The sequence below is a fragment of the Geotrypetes seraphini genome, chromosome 2 (assembly GCF_902459505.1).
Source record: "Geotrypetes seraphini chromosome 2, aGeoSer1.1, whole genome shotgun sequence".
Taxonomy (NCBI): domain Eukaryota; kingdom Metazoa; phylum Chordata; class Amphibia; order Gymnophiona; family Dermophiidae; genus Geotrypetes; species Geotrypetes seraphini.
In genome coordinates, this window is record NC_047085.1 from 189,560,203 (window position 1) to 189,574,925 (window position 14,723).

At 42.2% G+C, this 14,723-nt stretch overlaps 1 protein-coding gene across 3 annotated transcripts in view; it reads left to right on the forward strand.

The window, feature by feature from the left end:
• The window catches only part of MBOAT1 (membrane bound O-acyltransferase domain containing 1), a 178,464-nt gene extending 164,254 nt beyond the window's left edge, over nt 1-14,210 (forward strand). For all 3 annotated transcript variants that reach the window (XM_033934564.1, XM_033934565.1, XM_033934566.1), the window contains 4 exons: nt 549-613; nt 3,329-3,461; nt 8,907-9,058; nt 13,262-14,210. In XM_033934564.1, coding sequence (XP_033790455.1) covers nt 549-613; nt 3,329-3,461; nt 8,907-9,058; nt 13,262-13,397 — 486 coding nt within the window. In that variant the 3' untranslated portion in view covers nt 13,398-14,210. The remainder of the gene's footprint in view (nt 1-548; nt 614-3,328; nt 3,462-8,906; nt 9,059-13,261) is intronic.
• The last annotated feature ends 513 nt before the right edge of the window (nt 14,211-14,723 follow it).

The window sequence follows — 14,723 nt, forward strand, 5'->3', positions numbered from 1 at the left end:
CGGATGCTTTTCTCTTGGACTAGTCAAGCAAGTTCCTTTATGCGTTTCCACCTTTTCCTCTTTACTCACTTCCTCAAACGGCAGGTTGACTTTATTTGATCTCAAACTATTCCAAGCTCCCTCTTTCAATTACCCTCCCACTCCTTGCCTTCTCTGTTATTTCACGAAAACAAGGTGGTAATTGGTGAATACAAGAGTTCTCTATGCCCTCTCTGATATTGCCTTCTGCAACCCTTTTGTGTGGGGATTTGATTACTCCACATAAAAACACCTACTGAAACAAAAAAGTTACCTGTTCTCATATACCACAAAGGCAAGTTAACCTCTCCTGACTCATTTAGTGCCAGTTTGTAGGTCATCCATTGAATTGAGCTGTACTTAGCTGCGTGTCTGGTACAAAGAGAAAGAGGTGACATGTACTGTTTAGAAATAGATCACCTTGTGGGAAATCATGAACTACTGTAAGTAATCGCATGGCACAGAACTCAGGTAGTGATAGCTGTTTTTAAAAAGTCAGGTCTTACCACTCTGTATTTCTTCTCTTCCAGACTGCAACAAGTTTCAAAATGTACATAGACAACTGGAATATTCAGACAGTTACTTGGTTAAGGCGGTAAGAACTACTACTACTACTAATTTCTATAGCGCTGCTAGACATATGCAGCATTGTATATTAGAACATTCAAGACACAGTACCTGCTCAGAAGATCTTACAATCAAATCAACAGATAAACATGACAAGTAGAAGGTTGGGAAGTTCATCAGGCATGATGCCCTATAGTGATTGGAGGTTAGGAGTTAAAGGTAATCTCAAAAAAGTGGGTCTTGAGCCTGGATTTGAATATACAGCCAGGGTTGGAGCTTAGCATAGTGATTCAGGGAGTCTGTTCCAGGTATATGGCACAGCAAGAGAGAAGGAATGGAATCTGGAGTTTGCATTAGTAGAGAAGGGTATTGATAGGAGAGATCTACCTGATCAATGGAGTTCCCAGGAAGGAGTATAGTGAGAGATGAGAGGAGAGATATTGAGGTGCTTCAGAGTGAATACATTTGTAAGTCAGTAAGAAGAGTTTAAATGTATGCGGCATTAGATAGGAAGCTAATGGAATAATTTGAGGAGATGGGTGATATGGGTATAGTGACTCTGGTGGAATATAAATCTTGCAGCAGAATTTTGGACGGATTGAAGAGGATAGGGGTGGTTATGAGAAGCAAGTTGCAGTAGTCAAGGCAAGAGGTGATAATAGTGTGGATAAGGTGGTGTGCTGTAAGAGGAAGGGTCCGATTTTGGTGATATTATAGAGAAAGAAGCAACAGGTTTTGGTGGCCTACTGGATTTGTGCAGAGAAGGAAAGAGAGAAGTCAAAGATAATCCCGAGGTTATCTGAATGTACTTCCTCTACAGCAGTGGTCTCAAACTCAAGCCCTTTGCAGGGCCACATTTTGGACTTGTAGGTACTTGGAGGGCCGCAGAAAAATAGTTTAATGCCTTATTAAAGAAATGACAATTTTGCATGAGGTAAAACTCTTTTAGTTTATAAATCTTTCCTTTTGGCTAAGTCTTAATAATAATATTGTCATTTATAGCTAAAGAGACATATGATTAAGAAACTGTTTTATTTATTTTTGTGATTATGATAAACATACCGAGGGCCTCAAAATAGTATCCGGCGGGCCACATGTGGCCCCCGGGCCATGAGTTTGAGACCACTGCTCTACAGGGAGGATGAGAGTGCCATCAACTAAAATAGAAAGTGGGGGGAGAGAAGAGGTAGACTTAGGCAGAAAGATAAGTAGTTCAGTATTGGCCATATTCTGCTTTAATTAGCAATAGGATATCCAGGAAGCAATGTTGGATAGATAGGCTGAGACACGAGCCTGGATACCTATAGATATTTCTGGGGTGGAGAGGTAGATTTGGAAGTAGTCAGCATAGAGGTGGTATTGAAAACCATGGGAAAAGATCAGAGCACCAAGGGAATGAGAATAGATGGAGAAGAGAAGAGGTCCCAAGACAGAGCTCTGGGGTACAACGATTGATAGCGGGCTAGGAGTGGAGAAGGATCCACCACTGTACACACTAAAGGTGCAATGTGAGAAATGAAAGTAGAACCAAGAGAGAACCGAGCCCTTAAATCCAAGTGAAGACAGTGTATCAAGGAGAAGGTGGTGGTCAACAATGTCAAAAGCAGTGGATAGATTGAGAAGGATGTGGATAGAATAGAGGCCTTTGGATCTGGCCAGGGACAGGTCATTGGAGACTTTGGCAAAGGCAGTTTCGATAGCATGTAATGGGTGAAAGCCTAATAGGAGTAGGTCAAGACCAGTTAGAATTGGACAAGAAATCAAGGTAATGGCAGTGGACAGCACATTCGAGCAATTTGGATAAGAAGGGGAGGAGGGAGATGGGGCGATAGTTGGAAGGGCATTTAGGATCCACTGAGGGTTTTTTTGAGGAGGGATGTAATTGTGGCATGTTTGAAGATATCCAGGACAGTTGCTGTAGAAAGTGATAGATTTGAGGATTTGACAGATGGAAGGGGTGATATGGGGAACACAGTGCTGAGTTAGATGGATGAGAATCGGATCAGAAAAGCATGTGGAAAGTTTAGAGAAGGAAAGAAAGTATGCAGTTTCCTCTTCAGTGATTTCAGGAAATGAGAGAGTTGAAGGGCAGTTGAACAAGTGGGCTGGAGAAAGGAGAGATGGAGATGGCTTAGTTGAGAACTCAAGGTTGATCTTGTGAAGCTTGTCATAGAAGTAGCTAACTCATAGACTGGAGGGAAAGTGATGGATGGGACTGGGGTAAGGGCACTTTGATTAGAGAGTTTAGTGTGGCAAAGAGACGATGAGGATTAGAACCAAGTCATATAGATTAAGTAATCTTGTTTAACAAGTGAAAGGGCAGACTGGAAGGAGTTCAGGAGGAATTTGAAGCTGATGAAGTTAGCATGAGTTTGAGATTTGAGCCAAAGATGTTCAGCAGAATTGGCACATGAACGTAGGTAGCGGATTTTAGGGCTCAGGCAGGACTGTGGTTTGGTCCACCTTACAGAACATGGAATGAGGTTGAATGAGGGTGTCTAGATCAGAGGAGAGAATGGTATTATAGGAGGATACAGTTTTGTTAACAGACTTTGTGTAGCATAATAGTTGCGAGAAGAGGTGAAACAATGGCAGAGAGAGTGCAGGCTCAATAGCTTGAGATAATTTTTTAAAAACCCTCACTGATGGCAATGCTGCTTTCAGATTTGTAAGACACTTAAAATGCTGAAAATCGTAGCTCAATCGTGCTCCTTTTTGCAATCTGTGTTCTCTTTCCTTGCAGTATTTGCTATGATAGAGTTCCGTGGTATCCTACGGTAATGACCTTTCTGCTGTCGGCCTTGTGGCATGGTGTGTATCCTGGCTATTACTTCACGTTCATCACTGCCATTCCTGTTACACTGGCAGCCAGAGCGGTATGTACTGACATTTCAGTCCTTAACATGTAATGTACATGCTAGAACCACATAATATGTACTGTTCTGTCTTGTTAGCCACATGAAATATTTATTCTTTTATTTATTTTGGGGAGATTTTGCTCACTCTTTTTTCAGTAGTAGCTCAAGGTGAGTTTTGAGCAGGAGTGATGCTTAAATGGCAGCCCCAGTAGTGAAGCCATTGTTGGATGGATTTCTATGTTCCTGACGTTCCTCCTGAGCCTACCACCCCACAATCTTATGTCTTCTAGTGTTACCATTTCTTCATCTCTGGAATAAATTTCTTTCTAGATTAATACTCATTAAGCATTCAAATGCCTGTATCATATCTTCCAGTGCAATAGGCGAGTCATTTTGGTCAAGTGGGTTATCTCCCAATGACCATGAGCCATCTGCAGAAGGAATCCACTCCGGATTTTTTCTGTGGCTCTTCTCTACTTCACAAGAAGTTCTACTGCACGCAAGCCTGAAGTAGTATTTCTGTTCTGCTCTCCCCTTTTTCTTATTTTCTTTGGTGTTTTCAACCTTTTTCAGGATTTTTAGTGCTCGGTGTGTTCACTTTCAGCTCGGCCTGCATAGAGAAGAAGCAGACTGCAGTCTGCAGCTAACAGGTTGATCCCTGGTAATATCTGTTTGCCAGCCTGCATTAGTCTCTTTGGAGCTCAGAGCTATCCCCGCTTTATTCTCATCTACTGTTCAGCGGGGATTTGAGCGCAGGCTGTTAGGCACCCTTTTATTAGTTCAATCTTTATTAAATTTTTACATTCTACAGGGAAATGCAACGCACAAATATAAACATATGTAAACATACACAAGAAAATTCTTAACAGAAACATACCATTATCTACCTATTCCACCCTCCCTAACCCAAACCCCCACCCTACCTCCTATTTGTCAGGCAGGCCAATCATTCCATCACTCTTACTTCTTAACGAAACCCTCTAAGGGGCTCCAAACATCCTTAAATGAGGTCATATTCCCCGATCTTTCAGCCAAATTAGCTTCATACCTATAGAAGAGACATAAAGTTTCCCACCAAAAATGAAAATTCAACAAAGTGAAATCCTTCCAGTTCTTAACAATTGACTGTATTGCCACTCCAGAAAGAATCAAGAACAATTTGTTTTTATTTACTGTCAGTAAGGTTGCTGAAGTAGCACATGCTCCGCTTATCACCATACCATATGATAAAAGCATACAATACGCTTTGTATTTTATTCCACACATCATGCCAGAATGATTGAACCAATGGGCAGTAGAACAAAAGATGGTCAAGTGTACCCACTTCTTTTTTGCAGCTCCAACATGCATTAGACTTATTTGCATCCCATTTTTGTAACTTAACTGGAGTCCACAATGTTCTATGGAGCACAAAGTAAAGAGTTTGTCTTAACGAAGCTGAGGCCGTGCATCTTTTTCTTTGAATCCATATCCTCCCTAGACCAAATAAATTGAAGGCCAGAAAGAGGTTTACTGAGTAGGTAAGAGCATAGGAGCTTATATCAGCTTGAAGCTTCATGACCTTGAATCCCTACAGTATAACATATAATTGGCAAGCTTGGTTGGTACTTTAAAGTATTGAGTGGTGGGAATCCAGCCTTAATAGCATGTTGGAGTTGCTTTTTATATTATGTTTATACCTCATTCTCTGTATTACCAGAACAAGTTGGATACTTGTAAAATTTATTGTTAAAATGAATAAAAATTTAAATATATATAAAAAAATCAACAATCCAAAAGTGTGGCAAATGATCAAAGATACATTTAAAAGTGATATCATAGCCATTTCATAGTTGTAAACTGGATTACCTTCTATACAGTTAGAATCCATCAATCAATCACAGATTTGACAGCCTTTTTGAAAACAAAAAACAAAATGTTTACCTAATGCATATCGAAAAGGAGGATATAAAAAAATTGCTATGTGCATGAAACCTTAAAGAATGTCAGTTCAAAAACACTATATAGAAGACTCTTTTGTAATAAAAAAAACATGCAAACAATAGAGCTAAAATATGACCAAGGAGGAGCTCCAGGTAGGTGAAACAGGAAGAAATATTTAGAAAAGACTTACTAATAGTCAAAATTCTAAAGATACTTAGTTTCAGTTCTTAAACTATTTGAAGGTGCCTTTTTCAAGTGTCAGTTGGATTTTCTGCTGTTTTTAAGCACATAGAAACATAGAAATAGACGGCAGATAAGGGCCACGGCCCATCTAGTCTGCCCACCCTAATGACCCTCCCCTACCTTTCTCTGTGAATAGATCCCACGTGTCTATCCCATTTGGCCTTAAAATCAGGCACGCTGCTGGCCTCAATCACCTGTAGTGGAAGACTGTTCCAGCGATCAACCACTCTTTCAGTGAAAAAGAATTTCCTGGTGTCACCTCGCAGTTTCCCGCCCCTGATTTTCCACGGATGCCCTCTTGTTGTCGTGGGACCCTTGAAAAAGAAGATATCTTCCTCCGCCTCGATGCGGCCCGTAAGATACTTGAACGTCTCGATCATGTCTCCCCTCTCTCTGCGCTCCTCGAGCGAGTATAGCTGTAATTTGTCAAGCCGTTCTTCATATGGAAGATCCTTGAGTCCCGAGACCATCCGGGTGGCCATTCTCTGCACCGACTCCAGTCTCAGCACATCCTTGCGATAATGTGGCCTCCAAAATTGCACACAGTATTCCAGGTGGGGCCTCACCATGGATCTATACAATGGCATAATGACTTCCTCCTTACGGCTGACGAAACCCCTTCGTATGCAACCCATTATTTGTCTTACCTTGGATGAAGCCTGCTCCACTTGATTGGCAGACTTCATGTCCTCACTGACGATTACCCCCAAGTCTCGTTCTGCTACCGTTTTTGCTAGGATCTCGCCATTAAGGGTATAAGACTTGCATGGATTTTGGCTGCCCAGGTGCATAATTTTGCATTTTTTGGCATTGAAGTTGAGTTGCCATGTCCTAGACCAGCGCTCCAGCAGGAGTAGGTCGTGCATCATGTTGTCGGGCATTGAATCTTCGTCTGTTGTGCATTTGCCCACTACATTACTTAGTTTGGCGTCATCGGCGAATAATGTTATTTTACCTCGAAGCCCTTCTGCCAAGTCCCTTATAAAGATGTTGAATAGGATTGGGCCCAAGACTGAGCCCTGTGGCACTCCACTGATCACCTCCGTCATTTCGGAGGGGGTGCCATTCACCACCACCCTTTGAAGCCTACCTCCAAGCCAGTTCCCAACCCATTGCGTCAATGTGTCACCTAATCCTATAGAACTCATCTTGCCCAGCAACCTGCGGTGTGTGGCACAAACATCTAACCAGATTTTTTATCAATATATAACTCCGCTTGTATTCTGACAAGACCGTATATCTTGACTGGGTGAATAAAAAAACTGGATAAGGGAGAGTCCCTGAATATCGTGTATTTAGACTTCAGTAAGGCTTTTGAAAGTGCCCCACACCGGAGGTTATTGAACAAGATGAACGCGATGGGCCTTGGAGAAACACTAACAGCATGGGTAGAAGATTGGCTTAGCGGCAGACTTCAAAGGGTGATGGTGAACGGTACTCCCTCAGACATGTCGGAAGTGACCAGTGGAGTACCGCAGGGCTCGGTCTTAGGCCCAGTACTATTCAATATCTTTGTAAGGGATCTTCCGCAGGGACATCGAGGCAAAATTACATTATTCGCTGATGACACTAAACTATGCAACGTTGTGGGCAGCGCAGCAGCACCTAACAACGCAACCATGCCCGACACCATGGAATGGGACCTAATTTTATTAGAACAATGGTCCAGTACTTGCCAACTGAATTTTAATGCCAAAAAATGCACCTTGGTAAAGGAAATCCATGCAAAACGTATACCCTGAATGGTGAAAACCTAACAAGAACTGCAGCAGAACGGGACTTGGGAGTAATCATCCGGGATGATATGAAAGTTGCCAATCAGGTGGAGAAAGCGTCAGCAAAGGCTAGACAAATACTAGGATGCATTAGAACAAGCTCTATCAGCCGAAAGCCTGAAGTTATACTGCCGTTATACAGATCCATGGTGAGACCTCACCTGGAGTACTGTGTTCAGTTTTGGAGGCCACATTATCAAAAGGATGTGAAGAGAATGGAGTCGATTCAGCGAATGGCCACTAGGATGGTTTCAGGACTCAAGGATCTCCCATATGAAGAACGTCTGAACAGGCTGCGCTTATTCTCTAGAAGAGTTAAGAAAAAGGGGGGGACATGATAGAAACATTCAAATACGTCATGGGCCGCATTGAGGTGGAGGAAGAAATCTTTTATCCTATGGGTCCCACGGGGACAAGAGGGCACCCGCTAAAACTCAGGGGGGGAAGATTTCATGGGGACACCAGGAAATACTTCTTCACAGAAAGGGTAATTGATCGATGGAATGGTCTTCCACATCAGGTAGTTGAGGCTAGTACCACGCTCGACTTCAAGGGACAATGGGACTGTCTGGTGGGGTCGCTCCAGAGGAATGCTTAAAAAATGGATTCTCGAGGAGGGAGGGTTCTCACAGCCCACCCACCTCCTTTAGTCGGCTTCTTAGCTTACTACAGGTCCCAAGAGCCAACATTGGGCAAGAAGGCACCAACACACACACGGAATGCGCGGCCCTAAAAAATTTAAAGTGACAATACACTTTTTGACTGTCCATGCCAAGTTCTACGGATTACATCACCCATATACCCGCTATCCTTGGAGAACACCTGCTACAGGTGAATAACTTTTCTATTTTAATGTAGGGTTTGAACATTTATTTTGAAGATGAAGAATGCCTGTATTGATTTATTTATATTAGCACATAGTAGATATAAACTGTAGGACTGAGTATATATCAGGTCTTCAGTGTTTGATCTGTGTAAGTCAGGTTCCCCACTGGCTGCAGATTGTCATGACAGGTTAATCCTGCCTTGGTCTTATACCATTGCCTGTGCACAATATATTTGTAGTTGTGATGTCCTTGTTGATTTTCCTAAGGAAAGGAAGATTACAATTCCATAAAGGATCACATCAGTACTGGTTTTAACATGTCCTGAAAATCTACTATAAGTTGGCACAGTTAGTTCAGAGTGCCCATCAGTGACATAAATGTAATGATGGCTGCATAGCAATGGCTTCCAACCCAGTCCTATTAAGGATATCCACAATGAATGTAGATGAAATATATTTGCTTGCACTGCCTGCTTGGTATGGACATCTGTCTCCTGAATATTGGTTGTTGATATCCTGAAAACACAACAGGATGTGTTTCAAGGACTGGGTTGAACTATTGCTGTATAAGAGATAGGGACAGAATGTTCATTCCACCTGACTTAGGTATAGAGCAGTGATTACTAAGACTGAGTTTTATTGCATTTGCATTCACATAGCTAAGGAATAAACTGTCTTTATTTTTCCAACTTGTAGATAAGGAACAATTTTAGACATTACTTCCTTTCCTCAAGGACCCACAAACTTCTGTATGACATTTTCACCTGGGTTGCCACACAGCTTGCTATCTGCTATACAGTTGCTCCTTTTTCCTTGCTTGCTGTAGAGCCAACAATCAAGTTTTATAGGTAACTTCCAAGACTTAAATTATTTTATTGCTTTATTTTAACATGATGATTATGTTCATAAATTGTTTATGGGTCCTTTTACTATAAGGTGTGCATACGCTAAATGCTGCACAGCCCATTGTATACCTCTGGGCTGCATGACACTTAATGCACACTAATTTGCTATGCACTCTATCAATTAGCACACCTTAGTAAAAGGGAACCTTTAATGTTGTAATCCACTTTGAACCTCAAGGTAAGGTGGAATAGAATATAAGTGCTGCTATTAATTTTTTTTTTTAATAAGATTTTCTTATTAAACTTTGTTATAAAACAGGTGTTACTGTCATGTGCCACTAACAATCTGTTTCCATTTTGCATTTCTCAGCATATTCTGTTGTAGAGCAGAGTGCTGCAAGTTGCAGCTTTCCTATGATCTGCGTTCAGTGGTTCCCTTTGCATGGCACAGAAGAGTCATTGCAAGAGCAAAGTAGTTTGCTCAACTTTATGTTCAAGACTGAGGATGCTACTTTAGCATGTCAGGATCTGGCACAAGTAAACCAACCTAAGTCTCTAGCCTGGCAGACAGAGCCCTAGAAGCTTTCTGTGGTTTGGAGCAAGAAAGCGAACTTGTCCTTTTTGTTCACCCTCTCTAGCATATCCCTTACTTCCCAGCTGAGATGCACTTTACACTAATCTCTGGCATTCTCAGGATATTTGTCCACCAGGCTATCTTCAAATATTTCGTAAACATCTGAAAACTTGGTTATTTTCAAAATTGTAAAACCCTTCCTGCCTCCTTTTATTTTTTTGTTATTATTAGTCTTACTGTAAACCGAGTCGAGCTCTATCTGTATAGAGAAGACACTGTCTTTAAACTTAAGTTTTAGTTTAGTTTAAGCACAAGTGCAGTATCCCATACTAAAAGGGTGCAAAAAGAATATAAGAATTGCCATACTGGGACAGACCAAAGGGAGCACACACTCTTCTCGGGTTGAATATTTTTCCCCTGTCACTAGTTATCATGCTGGTCTTTTGTCTACCATTGTGCACTTTCTCTACTCCAGTAAGAGCAGCAGTTGACGCCACCATGTGCAGTGTTCCCGCTAAGCTGCGCTGGGGTGCGCTGACGCACAAAATATTACCTCGCAGCGCACAAGTTTCTCGTCACAGCGCACACAGTGTAGAGCACAGTTCTTCAACCGCCGGTCCGCAAACAAAATCTTGCCGGTCCGCGAAGGATTCGGTCCCCGCCGCAACGAAAGGCCGGCGTCAGCTGACTTGCAACTTCCTGTTGCAGTCGCTGTGCCGGGACTCCTGCCTTCGCCGGGACTCCTGCCTTCCACCGCGTTTGCCTCCTGCCTTGTCTCCGCACCTCCAGACCAGCAGCGGCAGCTGTGTATGCTTTTAACTTCGGCACAGAGCTGCCCCTAATCAATAGTTTAGCGCGGTTTCATAAGGCAGCCTCGGGGCCTTTGCTAGGCCGGCCCACATCGCATCATCGAAGCGGGCCGGCTATCAAAGGCCCCGAGGCTGCCTCATGAAACCGCGCTAAACTATTGATTAGGGGCAGCTCTGTGCCGAAGTTAAAAGCATACAGAGCTGCCGCTGCTGGTCTGAACTCTTGGGCCGCTGAAGGAGGGCAAAAAGCAGCTGTCCTGGAGGTTTCCCTTCCTCTCGCCTTTACAGGTTCCTTTTTTCCACCTTTTTTTTTTTCCTTCAAACGGCAACGGGCCCCAGCATCGACATCAATCAAGTAAGTTCCACTGTCAATCAAGCGGTTCTGCTCGGCCAAAGCTTCCCCTGTGACATGAGCCACCCTCAGGGGAAAGAAAGTGACCCACAAAGGTGAGGGGAAGGGGGGCAGATGATGGAAGTTGGGGGGGGGGATAGAGAGAGAGAGAGAGAAGGGGCAGATGATGGAATGGAGGAGATGAGAGAGAGAGAGAAGGGGACAGATGATGGAAGTGAGAAGAAGGGAGAGAGAGCAGAAGGCAGATGGATGTCAGTTGAGAAGGGAGAGCAGATGCTGAATGGAAGTGGGGAAAGAACACATACTGGATGGAAGGAGGAGATAAATAAAGGGGGAAGAAAATAGTAAGATAATGGAAGGGTGAGGGAAAGGGGTGACAAGCTGTGTGTAGACACAGTGAAAAGAGGGAAACGGGACTAAATAGTAAGAAAGAATTTAATTTAGATGGAGGCAGAAAATAGAGAAGGAAGACCAGAGAAGAAAAGGGAAGAGAGAGCAGAGAATGATCAGATCTGAGTGGAGGAAATGAGAAGAGAGATATGCTAAAAACCACAGGGGGGAGGGAAGGATAGAGATGCCAGACCATGAGGGGAACAGAAGGAAGATGATGGATGCTAGACCAAATTGGGAGGTGGGGGGGGGCAGGAGGAGAGATGGCAGGGAAAGACAGACAGTGAATGGAAGGGGCAGATGCTGGACTGAAGAGACAGAGAAGGTTATCATGCTGCTGTACCGGGCCATGGTACGCCCTCACCTGGAGTACTGCGTCCAGCACTGGTACTTTAAGAAGGACACGGTACTACTCGAAAGGATCCAGAGAAGAGCAACTAAAATGGTTAAGGGGCTGGAGGAGTTGCCGTACAGCGAAAGATTAGAGAAACTGGGCCTCTTCTCCCTTGAGCAGAGGAGATTGAGAGGGGACATGATAGAAACATTCAAGGTACTGAAGGGAATAGACTTAGTAGCTAAGGCAGGGAGAACGAGAGGGCACTCTCTAAAGTTGAAAGGGGATAGATTCCATACAAACGTAAGGAAGTTCTGTGGTAGAAAGCAACATATTTATTTGGCTCATAACTTGCTGGCGCCCGATATTTTTAGCTCACAGTGAAAAAAGTTTGCTCACAACACCCGCCCGCTTAGAGGGAACACTGGTTGTGAGTGCCACTTTAACTGCATTCCCTCCACTCTAGTCCTGTTTTATATGCTGCCATGAGAGAGAGAGCCTATTTTCCTAATTCTTAATCGCCTCAATAGAGGGCTCCATCAATGTTTTTTCTTTAATTGAGAGAATTGGCTGCATTGCTGTTACCTTTTATATGTGACTAGTATTTTAGCCCGTTACATTAACGGGTGCTAGAATATATGTCTGTCTGTCTTTCTTTCTGTGTCTCTCTCCCTCCTGCTGTCTTTCTTTCTGTCTGTCTCTCTCCCTGGCCCCCTTTGTCTGTCTTTCTTTCTGTGTCTCTCTCCCTCCTGCTATCTTTCTTTCTGTCTGTCTCTCTCCCTGGCCCCCTTTGTCTGTCTGTCTTTCTGTGTCTCTCTCTGCCCCTGTGCCCCCATTTGCAGAGTAAGGGAAAGAACACAAAAATAGCCATATTGGGTCAGACCAATGGTCCATCTAGCCCAGTATTGTGTTTCCACAGTGATCAATCCAGATCACAAGTACCTAGCAAAAGCCCAACTAGTAGCAACACTCTATGCTGCCTATCCAGGGCAAGCAGTGGCTTCCTCTGTCTGTGTCAGTAGCAGGCAATGGACTGTTCTTCCAGGATCTTGACCAAACCTTTTTAAACAAAGCTACACTAACCGCTGTTACTACATCTTCTAGCAATGCTTTTCAGAGCTGAACTATTCTTTGAGCGAAAAAATATTTTCTCCTATTTGTTTGCTTGCTTTAGATTTAGGGAAAAGTTTATGAAGCACCTCTAAATGTGAAAATTGTAGGTATTCTGTAATATGTTAATAAACCTAGGGTAAAGTATTGCGTTGTAAAAGCAGTGCCTCTTTCTACAGATGTGTATTGAGAGTACTGTGCTTAATTTGTGCTGTAGTTAGACATATTAACTTTTAATTTTAAGTGTGCAAACCCACATATTTCCTCCTAAGCACCACCTGTCTTCCTCTTGAGCCAGCTTATCAGAGAGAGAAATGTAGATATGTAGACTTTGGCTGTATTGAACTGCATTTTCTTGTTTGTGATGTTAATCTACCATATTTAAAATAACATAGGACTCCTTTTACAAAGCCACGCTAGCCGAAAATCTACCGCCTGCTCCATAGGAGGCGGTAGCGGCTAGCGCATGTGGCAATTTAGCACGCGCTATTCCGCGCATTAAGGCCCTAACGCAGCTTTGTAAAAGGAGCCCATAGTGCAATAAAAAAATTGGCTGTTCTATGGAAGAAATTTAAAAATTGCAGTTTATTTTAGATGAAACTGTTATCTTGTTTGTCTTTTTTGTTTTGCTTTCCAGGTCGATGTACTTTCATCTTCACATCATATGTATTTTTGTATTGTTACTTCTACCAATTAAACTTCAACATAGTATTCCAAAGTATGGTCTCAATGGAACTACAAAGAACTGCTTTATTAACAAGAAGATAAAGTGATACCCTAAGAAGACAGTACTAGAGAAGTGGATGCTTACCAAAGACAACAGCACTTGAATGACAAAATTGAAAAACCAAATACATTTGGCAGATTGATTTCACTGTGAAGATTGATTTAAGGCAAAACAAGAGAAAAAAGACTGCTCAGCAGCAATGGGTGTTGGGGTTTTTCAGTTTTATAAGTACAGCAAGTAATTTATATGAAGTATTTTTTATATGTATTTAAATGGTTCTTATCACTAGTCTTTTTAATGTTCTACAAAAGCTTTTTTTGGGTGGTAGAGATAGGGTTATGGTACATTGTGGCAGTTGAATCAAATGGTACATGAGCCTGATCTCTTGCTGAAGTTATTGAGGCCTTGCTTTTCTTGTTGATCTCGACTGGCAGTGGGTTCTACAATGCAATGACAATGTTTTGCAAATGCTTTGGCATTTTCTGGCATGTTAGGAACAGGAAAAATTAACTTTAAAGGAATCCATAGAACTCTTCTACTCTTCTGGAATCCCAAAAGCATCATAGTGTTGAAAGTTGTTGGCTTCAGTCAGAAGCAGAGTGAGAAGCTGTTGAGTTATTCCCTGCTGGTCGGGGCAAATGTGTGGTTGTTTGATACTATCAGATTTTAGAGAACCACATTTTATTGTTGCAGAGCTGGAACAATATCACATGTAATCTTACCTTGGTTACTATGAGGTAAAAGATGGGCTGTTATAAGTGAGATTTTGTTGTAAAGAAGGTTTTATATTATATGACAGAAACTCTTTAATGTCAACATATGAAAAACAGATAAACTAACAAATGGGGAAAAATAGAAAGCATGGCTCTTGAAATTCTTTCCATTCCCTGTTTGCATGTATGTTTCTGTGTTTTCTGTTTGGGTTTATCTAACCTGAAGGGTAGGTCATGTTGAATGGGAGTGGTACCCAAATAGTCAATGAAACCGTATGCTAATATCAGACCATTAGATATCACTTGCAACAGAATTCAAATGAGAGATTTTGCAGTGTAATCACAGGGTGCCCATAGTATAGCTGCTTCACCATTAGCTGTCACTAATAACAATGGTTCACTCACTTGCTGTACCCATATATAGCAATCATTAAGAAAGCTATATGGTTCAAGCACTGTTCTCATTGTAGAATTTTCAGCAATGAAAATGAAATACACATCTGAATCAAGTTTTAAGTTTATTACATTTGATATACTGTCTATTTTTTAAATTCTAAGCGGTTTACATAAAAACTTTGCAAAGGTATACAAATAAGGGAAACTTACATGAACTATTAAAAACACCCTTTGGGATAGGGACCATTCCCCTGGGTCCAGGA